Source organism: Rhamphochromis sp. 'chilingali' (assembly GCF_963969265.1).
Source record: "Rhamphochromis sp. 'chilingali' genome assembly, chromosome: 7".
NCBI lineage: Eukaryota > Metazoa > Chordata > Actinopteri > Cichliformes > Cichlidae > Rhamphochromis > Rhamphochromis sp. 'chilingali'.
This window is the reverse complement of record NC_137934.1, coordinates 34390836-34410759: the sequence shown is the minus strand read 5'-3', so window position 1 is coordinate 34410759 and position 19924 is coordinate 34390836. Positions and strand designations below refer to the sequence as shown.

Sequence of the window (19924 nt, the reverse complement as noted above, 5' to 3'; positions counted from 1 at the left end):
TATTGAGTATTTTCCTGGGTATCGGTATCAAGTTTTAAATTCTAGTATCACGACAACTCTATTCATCACTATATACCCGCAACACTAATAGCACCTCCATCACTCACAGACACACTTTTAAACAGTGGAAAATGTGCAAACACACATCTAACAGACCTTTCCCAATGTGAACCTTGAGTCCTCCTCTTTGTCAGTGACTCAACAACCATCGAAAAAGAGCTGGAACCGGTTTGTAATAAAAGGCGAGTGTGAGCTTACACACCCACCACAGCTACTAATCTAGTTAAGTGAGTACATGTCTGTGATTGAACTTCTAAAAGTAAAAAATGAAAAAATTATGACTGCACATATTCTGTTTTTTGGGGGGTTTTTTCAGACCACTGTCACAAGAGATCCTGATATATTGACTTTGCTTTAGTTGACTTTATAAGCCAATTTGCTACATCTACACAAGACACAGTGTCTCCTTTGTGAAGAAAAAAAACTCCACTGTGGACACAATGAAAATAAAACACAGCATGAAAAAGAACAATATGTGACTGAACCAAGAAAAAGACCCAGAAACTCTTCTTACTCTGTTGTAAGTCAAGGATTTAAAATGATGACAAAAGTGTGCACGTTCATATCACACAAGTGCAGTTTTAAACTATGTTTGAGAACATTTTTCAGATCTGTTCTATATTACACACTGGGGGGTGGGGTGTAATTGTATCAAGGTCTGTCTTGAGACTTAAGGCTGAATGTTGTAACATCTCCAATCAGCATGCGATGCTAGTCACAGATATGACAAGACTTGCTTCATTCAGCCCAGAGAAAGCACCACACCTCCTAATTTTAATGAAAACATACATACACACGCACACAGACACACACACAGACAAACATAACAAGATGAGTTAGCAGTCTTTCTATTCTCCGGACGCACACGGTGAAGTGAAGAAAGAGATCAAAGCTTGTACGCTTCAGGAATCTAGATGGCAAGCATACACACATGCACGCACACACACACATGCATGCACGCACACAAACACAAAAAGCTTCCCATCTTCTTTAATAGAGGAGCCTCTGTTGCACAAAGGTCACAAAGGGCAGGTGCAACAAAGACAGGAGGAAATAAGAAATAAAAAAAGGACATTCCAGCAAAGTAAAGTAATCTGGGGGAGAAGAAGGATATGAACAGGCCACTGATCAGATTCTATGAGAGGAGAACACACACAGGCAACAGTTCAGAGGTGACCAGACAGAGAGTGAGCTATAGGCAAGTCTATATCAAAAAAGAGCTGCAATATTGAAAGCCCATGGAAGAGTGTCCTTTGAATTGCCAGTTTTAAAAATCACACCTTGATGGAAAAAACACCGGCACACATATGTTCCAGACTTGACTCAACAGCATGTTAACTATGTGGTGGTCATAATCATTTCTGGTTACCGCATCAAAAAGGGGAATAATTAATTACTTAGTCAACAGTGATTTTCCAACAGAAGATACAGACATCTGCTGAGTCCAGCATTTTTGATTTGATAATTCACTTATTTTCTTTGTTTTACATATAACAGTATCAATTTCTAATTGAAAAAAATGAAAAAATAAAGTATAAACAGCCCAATATATAACACTATAACACTTGCCTCCTACTAGGGCTGAACGATTATGGAAAATAATCTAATTGCGATTTTTTGCCCCAATATTGCGATTGCGATGCGATATGCGATTATTTTTTAAGGTCTTTGTCTTCTGTATTATTAAACAAAGACAAGCAATACATCATATAGTATGGCCAATACTATATTACATTAATTTTAAACTGTTCTTTCCTGGAAGACAGACCTCTGTTATGATGACATGAGGTGATGCATGAATTGATGACTGACATTTTTATTTAACTTCTTCAATCACAACAGTATATTTGAACATACACAATAGTTTATTTTTAGCTTACAAACATCTGAGCATAAAGTGCTGACAAGGAACCCTGGTGTAAACATTAAAATGAAAGTCAGTACAATGTGCAGATTGCAGAAATATACATAAAAAAAATCAGTGGCTTTACCACACTCAGTTTTTCGACATCTGTGAACTACTAGACAGTCATTCAATTAAAAAATAATATTAAATAAATAAAACTAATAAATAAAAAATACACACAGCTTACTGATCTCTGCAGTCAGTAACATTACACATAAAGTGCAAACATAATAGCAATTGTATAAACACACACACAAACACGCCTTTAAAGTTTAAAGGCGTGAAATTGGACGGTCTAGTTCTGATTAGCGTCACCGCTGTCTCGGCGGAGTTTAATAAACTCGGCCGTCTGCTTCTTGCTATCTAAAATATAACCAGACACTGGCGTAAATTCTCGACTGTCTCATACTTCTGTTTAATAAGTTTTCTGTTTGACGTTTAGTCAGCTGTGTGAAAACCAAGGAGGAACCCACCCGGGGGATTAATAAAGTTTTATTTTATCTAATCTAATAACTTTAATCTCAGCCAAACCGATTTACTCACGAACAAACAAAACACTGAAAAAAGCCCAACAATAACATTTTTAGGTTGTCTAAGTGACTTATATATTACGTTTAACCCGAGCAGCGAAACTCCGCGGTGATCTGAAAATGATGTGCCGGGAGTTGTGCCGCTCTCGGCCGCATCAGTAACCCTCGAGCTCCCGGCTAGCTGTCGAGCTGGTGGGTAGCAGACGCCTCTGAAAACGTCGAAGCACTTTTGCAAATATGGGATATCTTGATAAACCGAGCAGATATTTGATGTTTACACAACTACTTTCTCGCCTGAAAATATGTTAAAAGTTTATTTTGTGACCCAGAAAGATTAGTATGAGTAATTTTAAAACTTAGTAGCGGCCGCCATTGTTGGAAACTGGAGTTTGGCTGGGCCGCGCTATGAATTCTGGGATATGGTAGTAATTTGGACAGCCTTCGGCGCGTCGCTGTGACGTAATCGGTCTACAAATGCGGCCTCAGGAGGATGCAGCCCATGAATTTGGACATGTCCAGAGTATAATCGCAGCCTTTGCGGTTAGAAAATTGCACTTGATCATGTCGCGATATTATCGCAAATGCGATATATCGTTCAGCCCTACCTCCTACTGCACTTACAATGGCATATAGAACATGTGGACCGCAAAGAAAAGGCCACCAACATCGCTGGCCGTACACAACCAATGTGCACATACTTGACAAGTTGGCTGAAGTTAATTTCTATTTGAGACAATAAATCAATAAAAGACGAAGAAAGTTTATCACTCTTTTCATTTACTGTGATGAGCTGTGACGAGCTTCTTATTGACTGCTTTATCCACCAATTTTCCTCTGTGTAATTCTCTCTTTTAGTGCATTGATGTCCACCTTTAAAAAAACAACACAAAAGAAAACCCACCAAATTTGCATCTGAGAGACATTTCACATCATCCGATTATGATGATTCTGAAAATAACTAGTCTGTGGTAACAATAATGGTGCCAATCATAAGAATGACTTGTAAAAACTTTTATATCACCTTTAGGAAACGGAAGTGTCAACATATCACTGCCGTGCCACTATGGTTCAAACGTGTGTCAGTTAAACTCGTATTTCCAGAAAAACAAGCAGTGCTGCACTGTTTTCAGCAGAGAACCAATCAGTTAGCATATTTCATGCCCCAAAGCAAAGCACTGCTACTTAATAATCCAGGTCTCTTTACAACCAAGTGGGAATGTATCCCTTTCAAGTTAACCCGCAGTAGTGTCTGCTTAAAGTTTGGGAAGTTTTGCTGGAATATCAACGTGCATCACAAATATTTTTTATATCTAATTGTTTTAAATGGCATTCAACTGTGACAGAGAGCTAAAAATCTTTATGTAGAACTTAGTTAAATTGTTTCAAAACCAAGAAATGTTGTTTTGTTCAGTGGGAACAAAAGGAAAAAACTAAAAAGGAAATAAGAACAATGGAAGCATAATATAAAAACTGAAGTATAAAATACAGCCAATTAGCCCTATTATAAACTGAATTACATGTGCTGATCCATTCTTTGTTTAATCTACAAGACAAAAGGCAATTCTTGGCGTTATAATTGGCTTTTACCAGCACAACAAAGTATTACATATTAAAACCATCAGTGGTCTTAAAAAATAAATAAATGAAATAAAACATAATCAGCCGGGGAAAATCGCTGTGGGGATTTGATGGGAGTTTGTTACTGGGTCACACAAGCCAATCAATGACTGTTTTCAATGTTTGAAATCAATAGAAAGCACTCACTGCTAACCTCTAAAGAAACATGGCAACAGACACCCCTCGCTGGGCCGTATGACCGGAAGGCAAACAGGAACAAAACAAAAAAAAACAAGAACAGTTTGTGTCACCCATCAACCCTCTTGTAAATTACACTAAGCCCACTAAGTTCAATCTGACTATGAGATAAATTCCTGTACTAAAATAAATTTCTATGTAGAAAATGTTGAATGACGTTTCAAAGCTGCTAGTAGTTAACAGTACACAACTTGTAGCTGAAATAATGAACCATTGAAAAGTACAAAAAGACACCACTGAGTTGGTCCATCAACTGCAACCATTAAATATTGTTAATACTCAAAGGGCCTCGAGAAGGGGGCTTGTTGCAGCTGCAGCATTCTTTGTCCAATAAGACTAAGTCTACAGTGGCAGCTCTATCAAACTCGTACTTCTGCTTAGCTGGTACAGTGTTTACTATATTAATCACAGTTTAGTGTGTCAGCATGCTAATATGATACCCAACACAAGCAGATGATGATGAGAATGTCATTTGTTTTGCATCTAAATAAGTGACTAAATTACAAATGTGATCCAGCTGTAAGTTAGTCCACAAACTGTTACACTGTTAGCAAAATGTGTATTACCCAAGTCATGCACATTCATCCTCTAAGGTCATGGAATGTATCTAAAACAATCTGAAGGTGATCCCTCCAGTAGTCTTTTCTGCCTGCATATTCTCCCTGTGCTTGCATAACCTTTTTCTGGGTACTCTGGCTTCCTCCCATTGTCCAAAGACATCCATGGGTTAGGTTAACAGGCAATTCTAAATTGGCAATAGGTGTGAAAGTGAGTGTGAATAGTTGTCTGTCTCTCTTTGTTATTCCTGCAAAAGACCGGTATCCAAGGTGTGCAGGGTGTAACCTTCCCCAAAATCATTACTCTTAGTGGGTGCGAGTCATAGAGGATGTGATGTATGGATGGATGGACAGATGGATAAATCAACCAGTATGAAAATAATTAAATTGGGATTCATGGTGGACGCAATTAAATTAAACAAATTAAACAATTAAACAAAAAGCTAATCGAAATGAGTCAGTCTTTGCACATTACCATTATGATGTTGATGAATGTGCATTGTCCAACATAATTGAATATATATTACAAAAACTAAGAGCTGTAGCCCCTTGAGCAAATATACTATATGTCTGAAGATGTTAGCCTCCAGCTATTGGAATCTGCCATTACTCATTACAACCCAAAAAGTCAGCTTGAGCATGTTCGCTCATTAAAAATTCTATTGGGAATCACAGAGAACAAATGATGCCATGCTGATTTCAATAGCCTGACATTTAGGTCTACCCAGCAAGTGCAGTCTAGCGCCCATGAGGAGGCACCGAGGGCTTGGGGTAGGTTGGCACACTTGAAAACACAAAAATGCAACAGACTTCTGCAGTAGCAATAGTTCAAAAGGTCTATGGATTTGTACAGTTAAGCAGGTTACCTATGTATCCATAACTGCTTTGGGTTAATGACTACAACCTTAATATTATTTTTTTATCTACAGTGTCACTGGGACTGTTCTCATGCTTTTTTCCATCTCAGATTTGTTTCACAATTTTCTGCTACAACAGAGGACCTCATCTAGTCAGGGCAGAGAGAGGGTGAAGACTGAAGGCAAAGAGATACTACTGATTTGCCTCAGGGCAGAGATAGATGGATAGAACGCAAGAGAGGGAAAGAGAAAACCTTTATTCTGTACGATAAGACATCCAGGCAACGACGGGACTGATCCTTCTCCCTAATGGGTAATGTTGTCAAGCATATAAGGCTTCTTCAACAATTCTTTTTTTTTTGGCCCCACATAAATTAACTCTACAAGCTAATAGAGTCATATGAAGTAGTAAGAAATTGTAGAAATACTTAAAAAAATACAAAAATTAATGAAAACAGCAAGTACTGCGTCATTTATGATCCTCATGACTTTCAGTATCATTTCCACAAACACTGTTTCATTGTCCTAAGAATAAGTTACGGTTAGAGAAAATACATGGTGAAGATAGTCTTATCCTTTTAATGAGTTATTGGGGTCATTTATAATTCCAGCTGTATATTTATATGTAACATTGTGATATTTATAATCCTAAAAATGTTTCCCACTGTGAATGTGTACAGCTTTTCATAGTGTTTTTCCGGGAAATAGGCTGCCGGTGGGGCAAGGATAATGGAAAGGTCTTTTCCAGGCTCATCAACAGACCCTAAAAACAAATATATATATTTATGCAGTAGTTTAACCATTTTTAGCAATATTGCTTTTTCAAAATTATTTTATCATTACTTTCCACTTTAATCACCACATTTTAATGTTTTACACTGGAGCACAGCTATTAGGTCTAGAGTAGCAGGAGCCCTGAAACTAACTCCAATCCTCTTGCAGAAAAATCACTGTAAAACTATAATTACATTAAACCATTTTAGAATAGCTGTCATAGATAAAGGAGAGAGTATATTTACAACAAACACAATAGGAAGTCTATACAACATAATAGGGTCAAAATTTACCACACTCTGTCATTTTAATTCCCTTAGAAATGCACAAGTGCAGATTCATGTAGATGGTGTGGAAATTGAAAGAGTACTTGAACATAAGTTTCTTGGTGTGATTATAGATGATAAATTAAACTGGAAGTCTCATATAAATCATATACATAACAAAATTTCAAGAAGTGTCTCAATCTTGAGTAAAGTAAAACACATTCTGGACCACAAATCACTCCACATTCTCTATTGTTCCCTGATTGCACCGTATTTGAATTACTGTGCAGAGGTTTGGGGCAATACTTACAAATGTTCGCTATCATCAATCTTTATATTACAAAAAAGGGCCATAAGGATAATCCATAAAACTGGTTACAGAGATCATACAAATCCACTATTCTTAAAATCAAAAATTCTAAAATTCACAGATCTGGTTCATTTTCTCACAGCACAAATTATATATAAAGCAATAAATAACCTGCTTCCTGACAATATTCTAAAAATGTTTTCTAAAAGGGAACGGGGATACAATTTGAGGGGGGAATTAAATTTAAAACATCCTCGTATCCGTACAACATTAAAAAGTTTTTGCATCTCTGTGTGTGGAGTGAAGCTGTGGAACAGACTAAGTAAAGATATGAAGCAATGTCCAAGCATGGCGCAGTTTAAAAAGCGGTTTAAGGATATGGTTTTTACAGGGTACAGGGAAAAGGTAGAGATTTGATAGGGTGTTCTTGTCTAATATTTTCATGTGTGTGCGCATGCACGGGTTTGTTGGTATGGGTATATATATATATATATATATATATATATATATATATATAAAATATATATAAAATTGTAGGTTGTGTATCCTTCAGGTGTTAATGGGGTTATTGAAAATGTGTATATGTGCGTATGTGTGTATATATGTAGGTATGGATAGATAGAAACATATATGTGTATATATTAAAAAAAAAAAAAAAAAAATTACACATAACATATAATGTAATTACAAGGAGGTATTTCTGTAGTCTATTGATACTAGATAGTGGAAAAGGGGTGGGATTAAATAAGCTTATGCTTCTTCCTGCTCCTTTTTGAACATGGACGTTATTTGGAGTTGTGGTTGCTCGTTTTCCTTTTGTTTGCTTTGTTCATTTGTCTCTTTTAATTCTATTTTTTTTTATACTTTTTCAACATGTTCAAAATAAAGATTCAATCAATCAATCAATCAATTAATTAATCACTAAAATAGTTTGGTCAGGTGGTAGACCAAGCCTAGCATTATGGTTACAGATACTTGTTACTTGTTTTGTCTAACTAAACTTACACACATGTTAGAACTGAAACACTTAAATCAGGTGTTTCAGTATTCTGGTAAGATGATCAACATAAAAATAAGTATATTTTTTGCAAAAATAATAAATAAACTTGAGACTTGTCTCCTAATGTGAACGTTAGCAGGTTTTCTCAGGCTTTTACGAGAGCAAACCAAAACAGTGATGGGTTTGTAAGCTACCCAAACAAACTAGATCAACTAAAAACATCACATTTTGCTGTGGGTAGTTGCTTTTTATGACATTTATGGTTGAAATTATTAGATTGGACTGATTAAGGTTATGTAATAATAATAATATCAAATAAGTATTCATGAAATACATAAAAGTGACAAATCCTTACTTTTAGGACTGCAGATTTTTTGTAAGGCACCCAGCTAAATTAACTGATGAGTACAAATTTACAAATAAATGACATTTTCACCTTGAGATCACTAACCCTCAAGCATTTCACTTGAGTTTGTCTCTTAAGATGTATTTCTAATGTATGTCATCCTCATGTCCACACACATATCCCCATTATTTTAAACTAACCACTGTACGGTTTATTGCATGGCATGTAAGGGCTGCCCAAGGTAAAGTTTTAGACCTCGAAATAGGACACATCACGTACAATAAAGGCTGCATCGCTGCACAAGAACAAGCCCTCTGTGTATACTGAACATTGGTGAAACGAGTTTGACAAGTTGAGCTTCTCTTCCTGTCTGCTCTGTACGGGTGGTTCAGAGTTAAATTAGCAAAGAGTTTTCGACAAAGAAAAGTGTATGCGGCATGTGATGTACAGCTGCAGATTACGCCAATAAAAATGAAAATATCCTGTGCGACTTTCTTGGCAAACTGACTATCTTGAGGCAGGTGCTGCGTTGATAATGTCAACTTCCTCACCAACAAGTCGCCACAAACTTACCTTTCCCTTCAGGTCCAGGATAAATATCGCTGACGCCGACATCTTCACGGAGAAAAATCCTCGAGAACAAGAAGTAGGCTAAATAATATCTGGGTCTACTGTAAGATATGGGTCACTTGAGTGGAATACGATTCGCTCCCATCATCCTCGTTCCTCCTCTCCTCCACACTGTACAGTCAACGCGTTTCGCTGCAACTCGCTGCTTTTCCGGATCGTAGCATCAAGCTAGCTACTGTCACGGAAATACGACTTCCGGCTATTTTCTTTTTAAATAAATAACTCCAAATACCTTAAGCAAATCATATTTTAATGTTTCTGTTCTTCATAAATAATACATTCAGTGGCACATTACTTTAAAAATATTAATGGTTTCGTTTTTTCTACTCCCACAGCCCACAATAATTTTGCAGGAATAGGCTGCCATCTGATTTACATTACTGTGACATTAAGACGATCTATATCTATAGATTAAACAGCGTAAAAAATAAGTTTAACCTTTTCTGAATGAAAGGAAAAGTGATGATTAATGGGAGTGGTAATATTATTATAAGTATTATTTAGTCATTATTTTTTCTTGATTTTTGGCATGGTAGTGATGGGTGCGTGGGTGGGGGGTTTCTAAGACATGAGACACACCCATCGTAGCAAACAACGTTCAATTATCCATTTATTTTGAAGGCGAGATCGTCTTTTTCCGGTTTCGGTGTCAACTTTACACGCCGTGTTTCCGGGTGCCTCGGCTGACAGCTTCACAGACCTGTCAGCCCCTCTCATCATCGGCGTCGTCTCCTGGGATCCGAAGCGCTGCAGGCCTCTGCTCGAGGCGCACTTTCAGGCGTTATTATGGTTGTTTATAGCATCGTCGCAAAGTTTAAATGGACAGGTGAGTGTAATGATTCCATTCTGTGTCCAGTGAGACAAGCAAAATACACAAATTAATGGTGGAGAAATAGCCCTCAGAAATAACCCCGACAGATTTCAGTTGAAAATACATGACAATGCAGCAAGGGTTTCACTTACAGGTAGATATTTATTGAGGTCTAGCTGACTTTGTGTACACATCTCAGTGCAGTTTCTTAAAAACAGAATTCAAAAGGTTGAAAAGTAACTGCAAGTACTGCTTATGATATATGTGAGCTGCAGTACAATTTAATTTAAAAAAAATGACTGTGGCAGATTAAAAAAATAATAATAATAATAATAATAATAATAATAATAATAATAATGTACCGTAACAGCACAAATGAATGATATGACTCTTGTAATTTTCTTGTAAGGCAACATCCAAAACCATACAATTATTACAATGAAAGTCAGAAAAAACATTTTAAAAGAAAACGGTGCAAGTGTTGTACAGTACATGGTACTTAAAGTACTCTCACTGAGCAAAGCAATGTATGCTCTTGTTGTCAGTCTTACTTAACTATGGCTATGCGTCGGCATACGATTAATTAATTAATAATCCGTGCTATCAAATCAAATCAAGTAATCAGTTAATCAGCTAAAAAAACTGGCTTAGCTATGTTTCCCACACCAAATGCAGCTTTGCATGAGAGGCGTGAGAGGAAGCTGTACATCTATACTGTGTTACACTAAGGCCTAACAAATTGGGCAGCTTGTCACTAATCAGTCACTGATTCAGCTATGACCTGAGGCCATTAGAGTAAAGGGGGAATAGAACTCAGCACACTCTCAAATATACCAATGAAGAGAAATAAACGGAGTTCTGGAATGGGGGAAAAAATCTTTGAAATGATGCTGAGGTAATTGAGAATTTTGAAAGGACAAGTGATCAAGAAAATCGTATGAAGCTGATATCAGAGACTGGCAAAGAATTATGAAAAAAGCTAACTATCCCTGCTAACAGGAAAAATAGTAGCTTTTGAAGCTGAAGGCGTACTTCCTATTTTTCTTTTTTTTAAACAGGGTATACTTCCTTTTTTTTTACAAAAAAACAAAACAAAAACAAAGGTGTATTTCCCTTTTTAAAAAGGTGTACCTACGTTTTTTTTTAAAGGTATACTTACATTTTGTTTTGTTTTGTTTTGTTTTTTTTAAACAAAATTTACTTATTTTTTTAATGGGAGATTTGTTCAAGTACATTTTCAAAAATCCAGCAGTTTCCATGATATGTGTTTTTAACGCAAGCCTATTCTCATAAGAACATGTTGAAATGTTCTCCCACACTGAGAACTACTGCCATGATAATGCGCTTGACATCAGGATATTCCTTTCCAAGCTCTCCAGAAATAATGGATTTTTTTTTATCTTTATGCATCTAATCAGTTGTTAACCAAGGATCAGTTTTTGAGATAGAAACTATGAAAACCCATGGAAAAGGATCAGATGGAGTGAAACGGATAGCTCACTTCTGGCCCAAATACCAGAACAGTGGTTCAGAAGGTGTGGAGACATCCCTTCTAACCAATGCTAAACTCACTGTCATAAATCTCTTCCTCCGTGTCCTCTTCTATGTTCTCGGCCGCTCTCTCGGCCCTCTGTCTCTCACTTGTCGGGATATAGTTGTCCTCAATGAAGCCGTCGTCATCCTCCTCGCTCACTGGAGGCATACAGTGAGGATGCATTCCACGTCCTCCGTGCATGGTAAACCCCACTTCCAGGCCTGAAAACAATGAGAAAAGAAGAAGAGAGCAAATAAAAAAACCCACAGCCAAGAATCATTAGAAACCAAGTCCGGTAAGTCATTCTGTCCAACCATGTTATCAGCATTTGCAAATATAAAAAGACTCGCCGAGTAAGTCAACAGAGCGCAGACGGCTTTGGATTTGAGGTATCAATTTCTATGAGCTCTTAATTGCTGTATTAGCTCTTAAAGACACAGTTCTTCTAAACAGAAGATCTCCTGCAGCCTAATAAAAGCCTAATAAAAGATTTTCAAAAGATAATTGTGCAGTCTGGTTTTGCTTCAACTGTAAGTCAGCATTTCTCATTTTTGGAAACATTATACAAGCTATTTGCCAGGACATGGCATCCGAAGTACAAAAATTAATTGTTGCCGTGTTGTTATGTGTTCATTGGCTTAGATGATATTTTCATTTCCACTTGGAGGCAGTTCAATGCACTGTGAACACAGCACTGGACACTGATCTCCAGTAGTGTTTTTGTCTTTTTAAACTCAGATATTTAGTCATTGTTGTGCTGCGTTTTGGTCTCCCCCAGCTTCTAAGGACTGCTTCTGTTTTTATCTGCTTTTAATTTCTGACCATCTACAGGAGCTGGTTGTTTATTTTGTCCACAAGCAGCAGGGCCGGAAAACAAAGACAATGAGCTGGAAACCACTGTAGCGCTAACACTAACTGCAGAGGTAGCCTATAATTCCTGTCATTCATCATACACATAATCTTTTGGTCTATTGTTGATTTTAAAAAAAATGCTTTAGGCTGTGACAAAGCACACTATGAGCACAAGTACACTTTTTTCATATTGCTATTTTTCTTGTGTAATGCTTTCTTATCCAATCTGTTGCATGAATTTATAGATGTTAAATGTACTCTGGGCATTGGCTCGGCTTTCGGTTTTGAACATACAAACAAATGTCAGCATGCAGTAATCTCTAAAATTGAATTCATAAAAAGCAAACCTGATGGGTCACAGTGGCTAATAGAATCACTCTCCCTCAGCCGCGTGTGTCTGTAGCTCGCCAGGAAGCGCCGAAACACCTGATATTTAACCATAATGGCAATAATAACAGTGACCAAGATGGCTGCGACGAGGACGGCCACGAAGAACTCCCAGCTGTGACCGGTCTGTTTGGCTGTCAAAGTGTCTGTAAGAGAAGACAAGGAGTCCCATTCCAGTTAATCAGTGTGGTTTTGAGGTGGCACAACTGTGGAAAGAACCCAGATACCCGCATTAAGCTTCAACTATGGGGAACTGTATTTACTGTCTTCTGCCGTTAGAGCAGATGCAGAGACAAATTTCCTGCTGATAAACGTTCTATCTGACATTACTAAAACAACTGAACTCTTACCATTTTTTGCTGCTGTTGGTAAAGCTGTGTCATTTAGTGATGGTTCCATTTAGCTTTGCCTCTTATTTGTACAGCCTCTTCTAGAAAGAGACCTCCACTTTGTAGTTCAGTTTGCTTCTTGATGAATGAGGCTTTCCTCTTGCTTTGCGGCACCATTAACTCAAGCGTGAAACCATGGACTGCAGGCGTGTCAAACACATATGTCACTCTCTTTCGACAAGAGCCAGCAGACCCTTGAACTCCTTTTAATTGAAGCTGGCACTTTTCAGTGGTTTGTGTTATATTGCCTTGATCTAATTAAAGCCACTGTAGGATTCAGAAGTGATGTTGTAGGGCTGGCATCTCCCCAGATGAGGGAGTTAGTTGTCTGTTGACTAGTGAGGAGTTTAACTTTCAGAGCGCCGCTTGGCGGCAAGGTTGAGTGACTGGGGGGGAGGCCTCAGTTCAGTACCAGCTGAATGGTGCTGGTATCGTAATCGGTTTATGCATGCAATGAAATATGAGCTACAGACCTCTTGCTGTAGTTACATATGGATCTGGAGAAAGTAGAAAAGAGAAGAAAAGAAGCATGAATATTTTTATTTTACACACTTTCCTACAAAGGCATCTTACAAAACTGGGGAAAAAAGCTCCTCAGTTATGTAGATTACCAGTAAACGATACCCATGTGCATTGGTGCTTTGAAATCTTTGTGGCATTAAATGCATATTTCATAACTAAGCCACACAAAACGAAACTGAACAATCAAACGGCTTAAATATTTCACTAAGTATCTATGGAGAGTGAGTGTTTCATCATTAAAGGAAGCTCTTTTAAAGGTTCTTTTAAATACTGAAATTATCACTCAGCACGGGCTGTCAGGAAATCAGGAGGATATCATGCACAATAGGAAAAGTGTGTCACAAACAGGAAGTCCCACATACTGTAGAACCCTTCCTTTATGCTACACAAAACACTGGCAAAATGAGTAATCTGTGAGTGTGTGTGTGTGAAGGAATCTTAACTTTGCATGTTTAACAGCTTCCTACAAAACTTCAGACTTAATGGGCAAGAAGATCTTACATTTGTTGTTTATTATAGAAAAATTAAAATGGAATTTCATGGAAAATCAGTGCTGAGAGGAAATTCCATCTAATTTGAGCCACATGGGAAAAGTGCAGCATCTTGGGACTTCACTTCCATTTGTGTTGTGTAGCAAAAAGAAATGGGGAACAGCCTGCCTAGTTTGGCTGAAAGCCAGAACTCTCTACTGATGTCTGCAAAGATCACAATTTTTTAAAGCGATAAAACAAATCTTGCTTTTATGAAATGAAACAAACACATTATTAATACACGTGTGATCCTCCCTGACAGAGCCAGAATCGGCGTTTCCACCCACTTTTTCCCCCAAAAATTAGCTAACCAGCTGTCAAATGTATCATCATATTTCCAGCATTGGCAACGCGCACTGGATTATAAACCCCCGTGTTCTGCTTACATTCAGGAACTCGCTTGTTCCACTTTTTGTATTTTGTTGACAGTAGCATATCAGCGATGTTCTTAATGCAAATACAAACCTGTCGTCCACAAGAGAACCTTTATGCACAGCTATTTGCAAAGTAGACTCATATTTGCATGCACAGCACTACGGGCTGACCCCCTGTATTTACACTGGAGCTGCAAAAATGCAGTCAAATAAGTTTTGCTCTTGTCCGTGATGTCCATTCTTAACTGTTTTTTACTAGGACCTACAGTATATGTTTATGTTTGTGATCTAGATTTTAGATCATAACATTTTTTATTTTTTATTTTTTTTTTTTTTTGGGGGGGGGGGGGTTGCTAAAAACCTTTATATTGACTGTAGATAGATTTATAGCTCACTATAAATATAGAAATGTGTCTTAGTTAAATAAAAGAAGCAACACTGTATTGACACTTTACATCACAAGGCAATTGCCCTTTGCCTGTTGGAAGGCAGTCTTGTTTCCACATAATCACTGTGTCTCAGATGGACTACAGTTACTCTCATACAGATTAGAAAAGGTTTGCAAGTATTGCCACCAAATTTATAATTGCAGACAAATTGTCATAACATTCCAGTTGATCTGGGTTGGTTTGCACTGATGAGCACAGCTTGTTTGCGATGCATCTATCTGCACAGCCTGTTCTCACTCCCGACGCGTAATATACCGACGATTTGTCATGTCCGGAAGCGTTCCATGGGAACGGGAAAGGTGATATCGTGGATGAAATCGAATAGAATGACGCTCCTACGGTAACACACGTTCCAGCTGTGCAATTCAGCCCTAACCATGACCACCACCTTAATCATGTTAGATAGTGTTTTCCAAAGCGATTTAAGTAAAATAAGTGTACATGTGTAGATTCATTTCAAAAGGTTCTCATGTTTCCTAGTTTTTCTGAACTTGTAATATAGGGACGTGTTGGGTGGCCAAAAGGATAATACACCGACGATTTGTCACCTAGCGTTTAATGTTACACTTTGGGAGTTGTTCTGCAATAGATGCATCGCAACCGCTTGCCAACCTCTTGGATTCTGGGTGTATTCCTATATAAAAACATGGTTGATAAGCACCTATGCTATTTTGTAGTTAAATCGTTGTCTTGCAGGGGCTACCTCTCTTTTTGTGGGCAAGTTAATGTGAATGTGAATTTCTATATTCTTATACAACAACAGATTTGTTATTTTTATCACATTGCCACAGATGAACCACTGTTTCCACTAGTGTGACTGTAGAAAAAGCAGTTAAGTGACAGTAAAAAAAAATCAACATGTAAACTGTAACTGTTATAACATCTAAATTAATTTTTGCAAACCAAACTGATGCATCTTGGTTTGGTTTGCAAATTGGCTGGACTGATTTATAGACAGCAGTGATGGGAAGTGCTGGAGTAGTCATGAATATTGCAGCCTGATTTTATTCAGAAGGCTGACCCACTGAAATTAGGCCTTAGTGACTGGGTGACCTGCTCCGCCACAGTTCACAGGAAGAGCGCAGAACATTGGTTCCCACAATGTGACAACTATGACTTTGGTTTTTATGACTTTGTTCCTGTACCAGCTTCATAAAAAAAGTTCAAATCAACTATGGTTTATAAAGATGTAAAGACGAATTTACAGTGTCTTTCTTTCCCCCAAAATAGTGGTGGTTGTTTTAAAGGGCGTGCTTAAAGTTTCTTGTTCGCTTTCTTGGCTCTGAGGTGATTTTTCACAGCAAGAGAGCTCCAGCTCCTTAGCTGTGGCCATTAGGCGACTTCCCCTTCATCTTCTTAGGCTATTCTCTTCAGCAGTGTTGGCTGTAAACACACCGACAGAGCTGCCTTTATCTCTTCCCGTTCTGTCCTCACACAGGCGTAGCAAAACATACACATCAACCCGGAGCCAAGAATATGTGTGTCAGAGTGTGACTGCGCACATTTGTTTGTGCTTGTATGCGAAGTTGCATCTGTGAAAAAGCTGCATTTGCGCCTGTGTTTGAATATCACTCTCAAACGCAAGGAGCCAGTTTTTTGCAGCCTTACTTTGTTTCGCCTCTCCAAATTGTGAGTCCAGCGTCAGTTTGTAGACGCTAATGATGGCCAGAGGGCGTGAAATGCTCTCCCTGTCATCAAACTGAATTAAACATCAAAATTATGTTCCGCTCACGGAGTGTGATGAGGCTCCTTTGAAAAGGCTAACTGTAAGCGGTTTGATGCTTTCAAATCTGATTACGCAACAGGAGGTGACACCAAATTATATGGTAAACTTCTTTCAACTTATGTAACAGCGAGCCAGAATCAGACATGAAAAACAGGCTTTTTGATAAGCACTTATCACAAAAATGGATTTACTTTTCAGCTCACACTTTACGCTCTCTGCCTGGCTGAAATAATCACCGATATTTATATTCAAACCACAAGCCGTCCTCTGGGTGACCCTCACCCCAACAATCCACAGTGCAGCGTGCAGGCCTCCCCCTTTGCCTCTTATCCCACTGCCAAGTTTTGTATTTTTGTCTTCCTTTGTAAATGTGTGGAGGAGTCAGGCCATGCTATTGTTTGTCTGTGATGATAGGCACAAGAACTAATTGAGCAGTGGGTTTAAAAACAGCTGGCAGAGACATTGTTTATTAGCCTGATTATTTAACTCACATACTGGAAGTATGAAAGCTACGCCCTGAAAAATGATTAGTGTATTGTGCTGGCGTTGTCTAACTATACCCAAGATCATAATAGCTTAAATGAACTCGCAAATGACATGTTTGGTTTTTGTCTTTTGGTCCTGGAATAATGGCAGTGTCAACAGAGAAGCCTCAGCCACACAAAGAATAAACCCAAGCTTAGGGATGGCTAATTAAAAAAATAATAATCAACCTGCAGCAAGACCAAAAACTACGTTATTTGATATTTTAAAGTTACTTTTAACACTTCCTTAATGAAACTCCACACATTTAAAGTGGGAAATTATAGACATGTGCTGTTTAAAAGAGAGAGAGAGCCGTTAATGGTGTTCTTTTGTTTGGGGTAAAAACAGCAGGTGGAAAACATGTCAGTGAGTATTCAGCAAGGGTCATTCGGACACTATATGAGTAAAAGAGTTCATAAATTGTGTGCCATTTTGCCGTGACTTCATGCGAAATAAGGTAAAGGTTTGAGTAGCTTTAAAATGAGTAGCAACTACAGAGTGGGAGAAAGGGTTTAAAGGTTGTAGTGTTTGACTGTTCTCTTATAGGTTATAATTTTACCCAAACAAATCACTGAGATAAAACGTACCTGCTCCAAAACCTTTACATTCACCTTTGGTTAAAGGTCGGCATCAAACTCCTTAGGATCTTTGAGTTTTTATTATATCGGTTAAAATGTTTTTGCTGTTGTTGGGGTTGTTTTCTTGAGATATGAACTCTTTTAGCTGCTGTCATATGTTAAACATTAAAGTCTTCTTCTTTTTTCCCGTTTACAGTGACAGCTGGGTAAAAGCCACTAGCTAAACCTTAGCTAAAACTAAAGCTAATCCTCGCCTGACTTGGCTACAATTTCTGCTGTCTCTCTTTGGCAGAGAACTCGGTGCTGACAAGTCCTACAGCTCACAGTTTACCAAGCCTGTGGTGTTTTATTCGGAGCCCGGGCTCCAATACAAACAGTATTGTAGGAACTACACACAGCAGAAATACTGCTTATTGCTTTTGTACATTTTGAAGGTGGTGCAGATGCACTCATTTTCGATGGTACAATATACTTTGAAATAATAAAGCACAGCAGTGAGCACACAGTTCTGAACCACTGTGTGCTCAGTTTGTAGGGCAGTGCAGGTCATAGAAATGTAAACACGCTTTGATATTGTGTTTTTTCTGTCTATAGAAAGAATGGCCTTCAGCTGCTGCAGCACTAAATGACTCCACTGCAGGAAAAAAAAATATGTTACTGATTTCCACTGTTAATGAAAACCATATTATTTTTTGATATACTTCGGATTTTTCTGGCAATGCGTTCAGGCACGCATTGCCAGTCCTCCTCCTTCAGTCGTAACCAGTCGAGTTGTAAATAAAAGTATGTTACACTTCATGGTTTTGGAACAGCTAAATACTCCTTATTTTATTTATTTATTTATTTATTTATTTAAATTTCTCCCATTGTGATATTTGTTGCACAATATTCAGAACTGAATATTGTGCAACAACTGATGTCTTGAACTGAGATATAATTCCTTGTCTCAGTTCACAACCAAACCAAAACACATATCCCAGTGTGTGGAAGACACTGGCTACCTCTCTCTTCTACAAGCTGTTGATTTAAAGCCTTACCTGGTCACCTGTCAGAGTAGATCTCCGTGGCTCGCACATTTCATGTCGACCTTAGCCACATTTTCTCCTGCCTTCCCTATGAAATGGAGAAATGTTATGCAAAGGTTGAGCGAGGTGTGCTCAGCAGCTGCTTCCGAGAACATCCAGTTAATAGGTAACTTTGTAACTAAGGTACGCTCTCTCTCACTCCCGCCTCCTGCCTCTTTTCTGGCCAATGGCACGGCTGACCTGGATGGAGCCAATGTTGTTGTTTTTGCACTGCCAAACCAGGAAGAGGTAGAATTTGACTTATGAGCTGTATTCATATTTTCTTTATATGTAAATACCCACATACAGGTGCAACTATATGATCTGGTCTAACCTGTTTTTTGTTTTTTCTTTCTCAAACACTGGTATCCTGTTGCTGTGGATCATATAATCTTGTTTGTTACGTGCTTTGTGCGTCCCCTCTTCTTGTGTATCGTAACTGTAGTTTAATGCCACCCCTTACTATTTAAAATGCAAACTATTATCCAAGACCTCCTGAGATCAGAAAGGAAATCAGACAAGATAGATTTTTTTGGGTTGACAAGGAGTCATGTTTATGTAAGACGCCGCCCGCTGGAGAGGACAGACCTCTGAAAGGCTCTGAAAGGAAAAGCGAGGTGACCCTGAAAACAATAGGGCCACTTCCTGGCCACTCATCAGTGCACCCTGCATCTTTACATCTCCCTTCCTTACTCTTCCTCTTTCCCTCCCTCCCTCCATATGTTCCAGGACGCTTCAGCTGGATGTCTTGGAGCCGATGACATATATGTAGATAGGTTGGGACACTGAAATGATTGTGTGTGTGTGTGTGTCCACCACCACGTCTAAGGGCTGTTTGATGTCACTTTCAGCCGTGCCTTGCGTAAACAGCATTCCGTGTTTTAGTATATGCTGCAAAGACCTAACCTGTGACTACACTTGTGCATTGTGGGAAAATCAGTGAAGTGCAGTAGCAGCAAAGAGTTAAACTGTGAAAAGGGTGTCTTCCTGTACATGCTGAGTAGACACAATATTTAATGTCACATCTGATGATGAACATGTTCAGTATTTCCTCTCATTTCAACCCTGCTTCGTTCTTTTCTGTTAAATACATCGGTATATTAACCAGCTAACCACTTACTTGATCTGCTGT

The 19924-nt window shown here is 38.3% G+C and overlaps 2 protein-coding genes across 2 annotated transcripts in view; both read right to left on the bottom strand.

Moving 5' to 3' along the window:
• The window catches only part of ap1m3 (adaptor related protein complex 1 subunit mu 3), a 37168-nt gene extending 27967 nt beyond the window's left edge, over positions 1-9201 (bottom strand). The window contains exon 1 of the mRNA XM_080887542.1: positions 8995-9201. Within this exon, the coding sequence (XP_080743668.1) occupies positions 8995-9036 (42 nt within the window). The 5' untranslated portion in view covers positions 9037-9201. The remainder of the gene's footprint in view (positions 1-8994) is intronic.
• Positions 9202-10021: 820 nt separating this feature from the next.
• On the bottom strand, positions 10022-18903 carry cUnh1orf210 (chromosome Un C1orf210 homolog). Its single transcript, XM_080887958.1, has 4 exons — positions 18766-18903; positions 12986-13521; positions 12596-12781; positions 10022-11617 (listed from the first exon to the last, which is right to left on the bottom strand). The coding sequence occupies exons 2-4, from the start codon at positions 13032-13034 to the stop codon at positions 11415-11417; spliced, it is 438 nt and encodes a 145-aa protein (XP_080744084.1). The 5' UTR covers positions 13035-13521; positions 18766-18903; the 3' UTR covers positions 10022-11414.
• Positions 18904-19924: the final 1021 nt, after the last annotated feature.

Excerpts from the sequence above, each read along its gene's own strand:
- cUnh1orf210 (XM_080887958.1), bottom strand. The coding sequence starts at position 13,034 with ATGGAACCATCACTAAATGACACAGCTTTACCAACAGCAGCAAAAAAT. Across the intron at positions 12,782-12,985 it reads ACCAACAGCAGCAAAAAATG|ACACTTTGACAGCCAAACAG; the intron begins GTAAGAGTTCAG and ends CTTCTCTTACAG. Across the intron at positions 11,618-12,595 it reads TAGCCACTGTGACCCATCAG|GCCTGGAAGTGGGGTTTACC; the intron begins GTTTGCTTTTTA and ends CATTGTTTTCAG.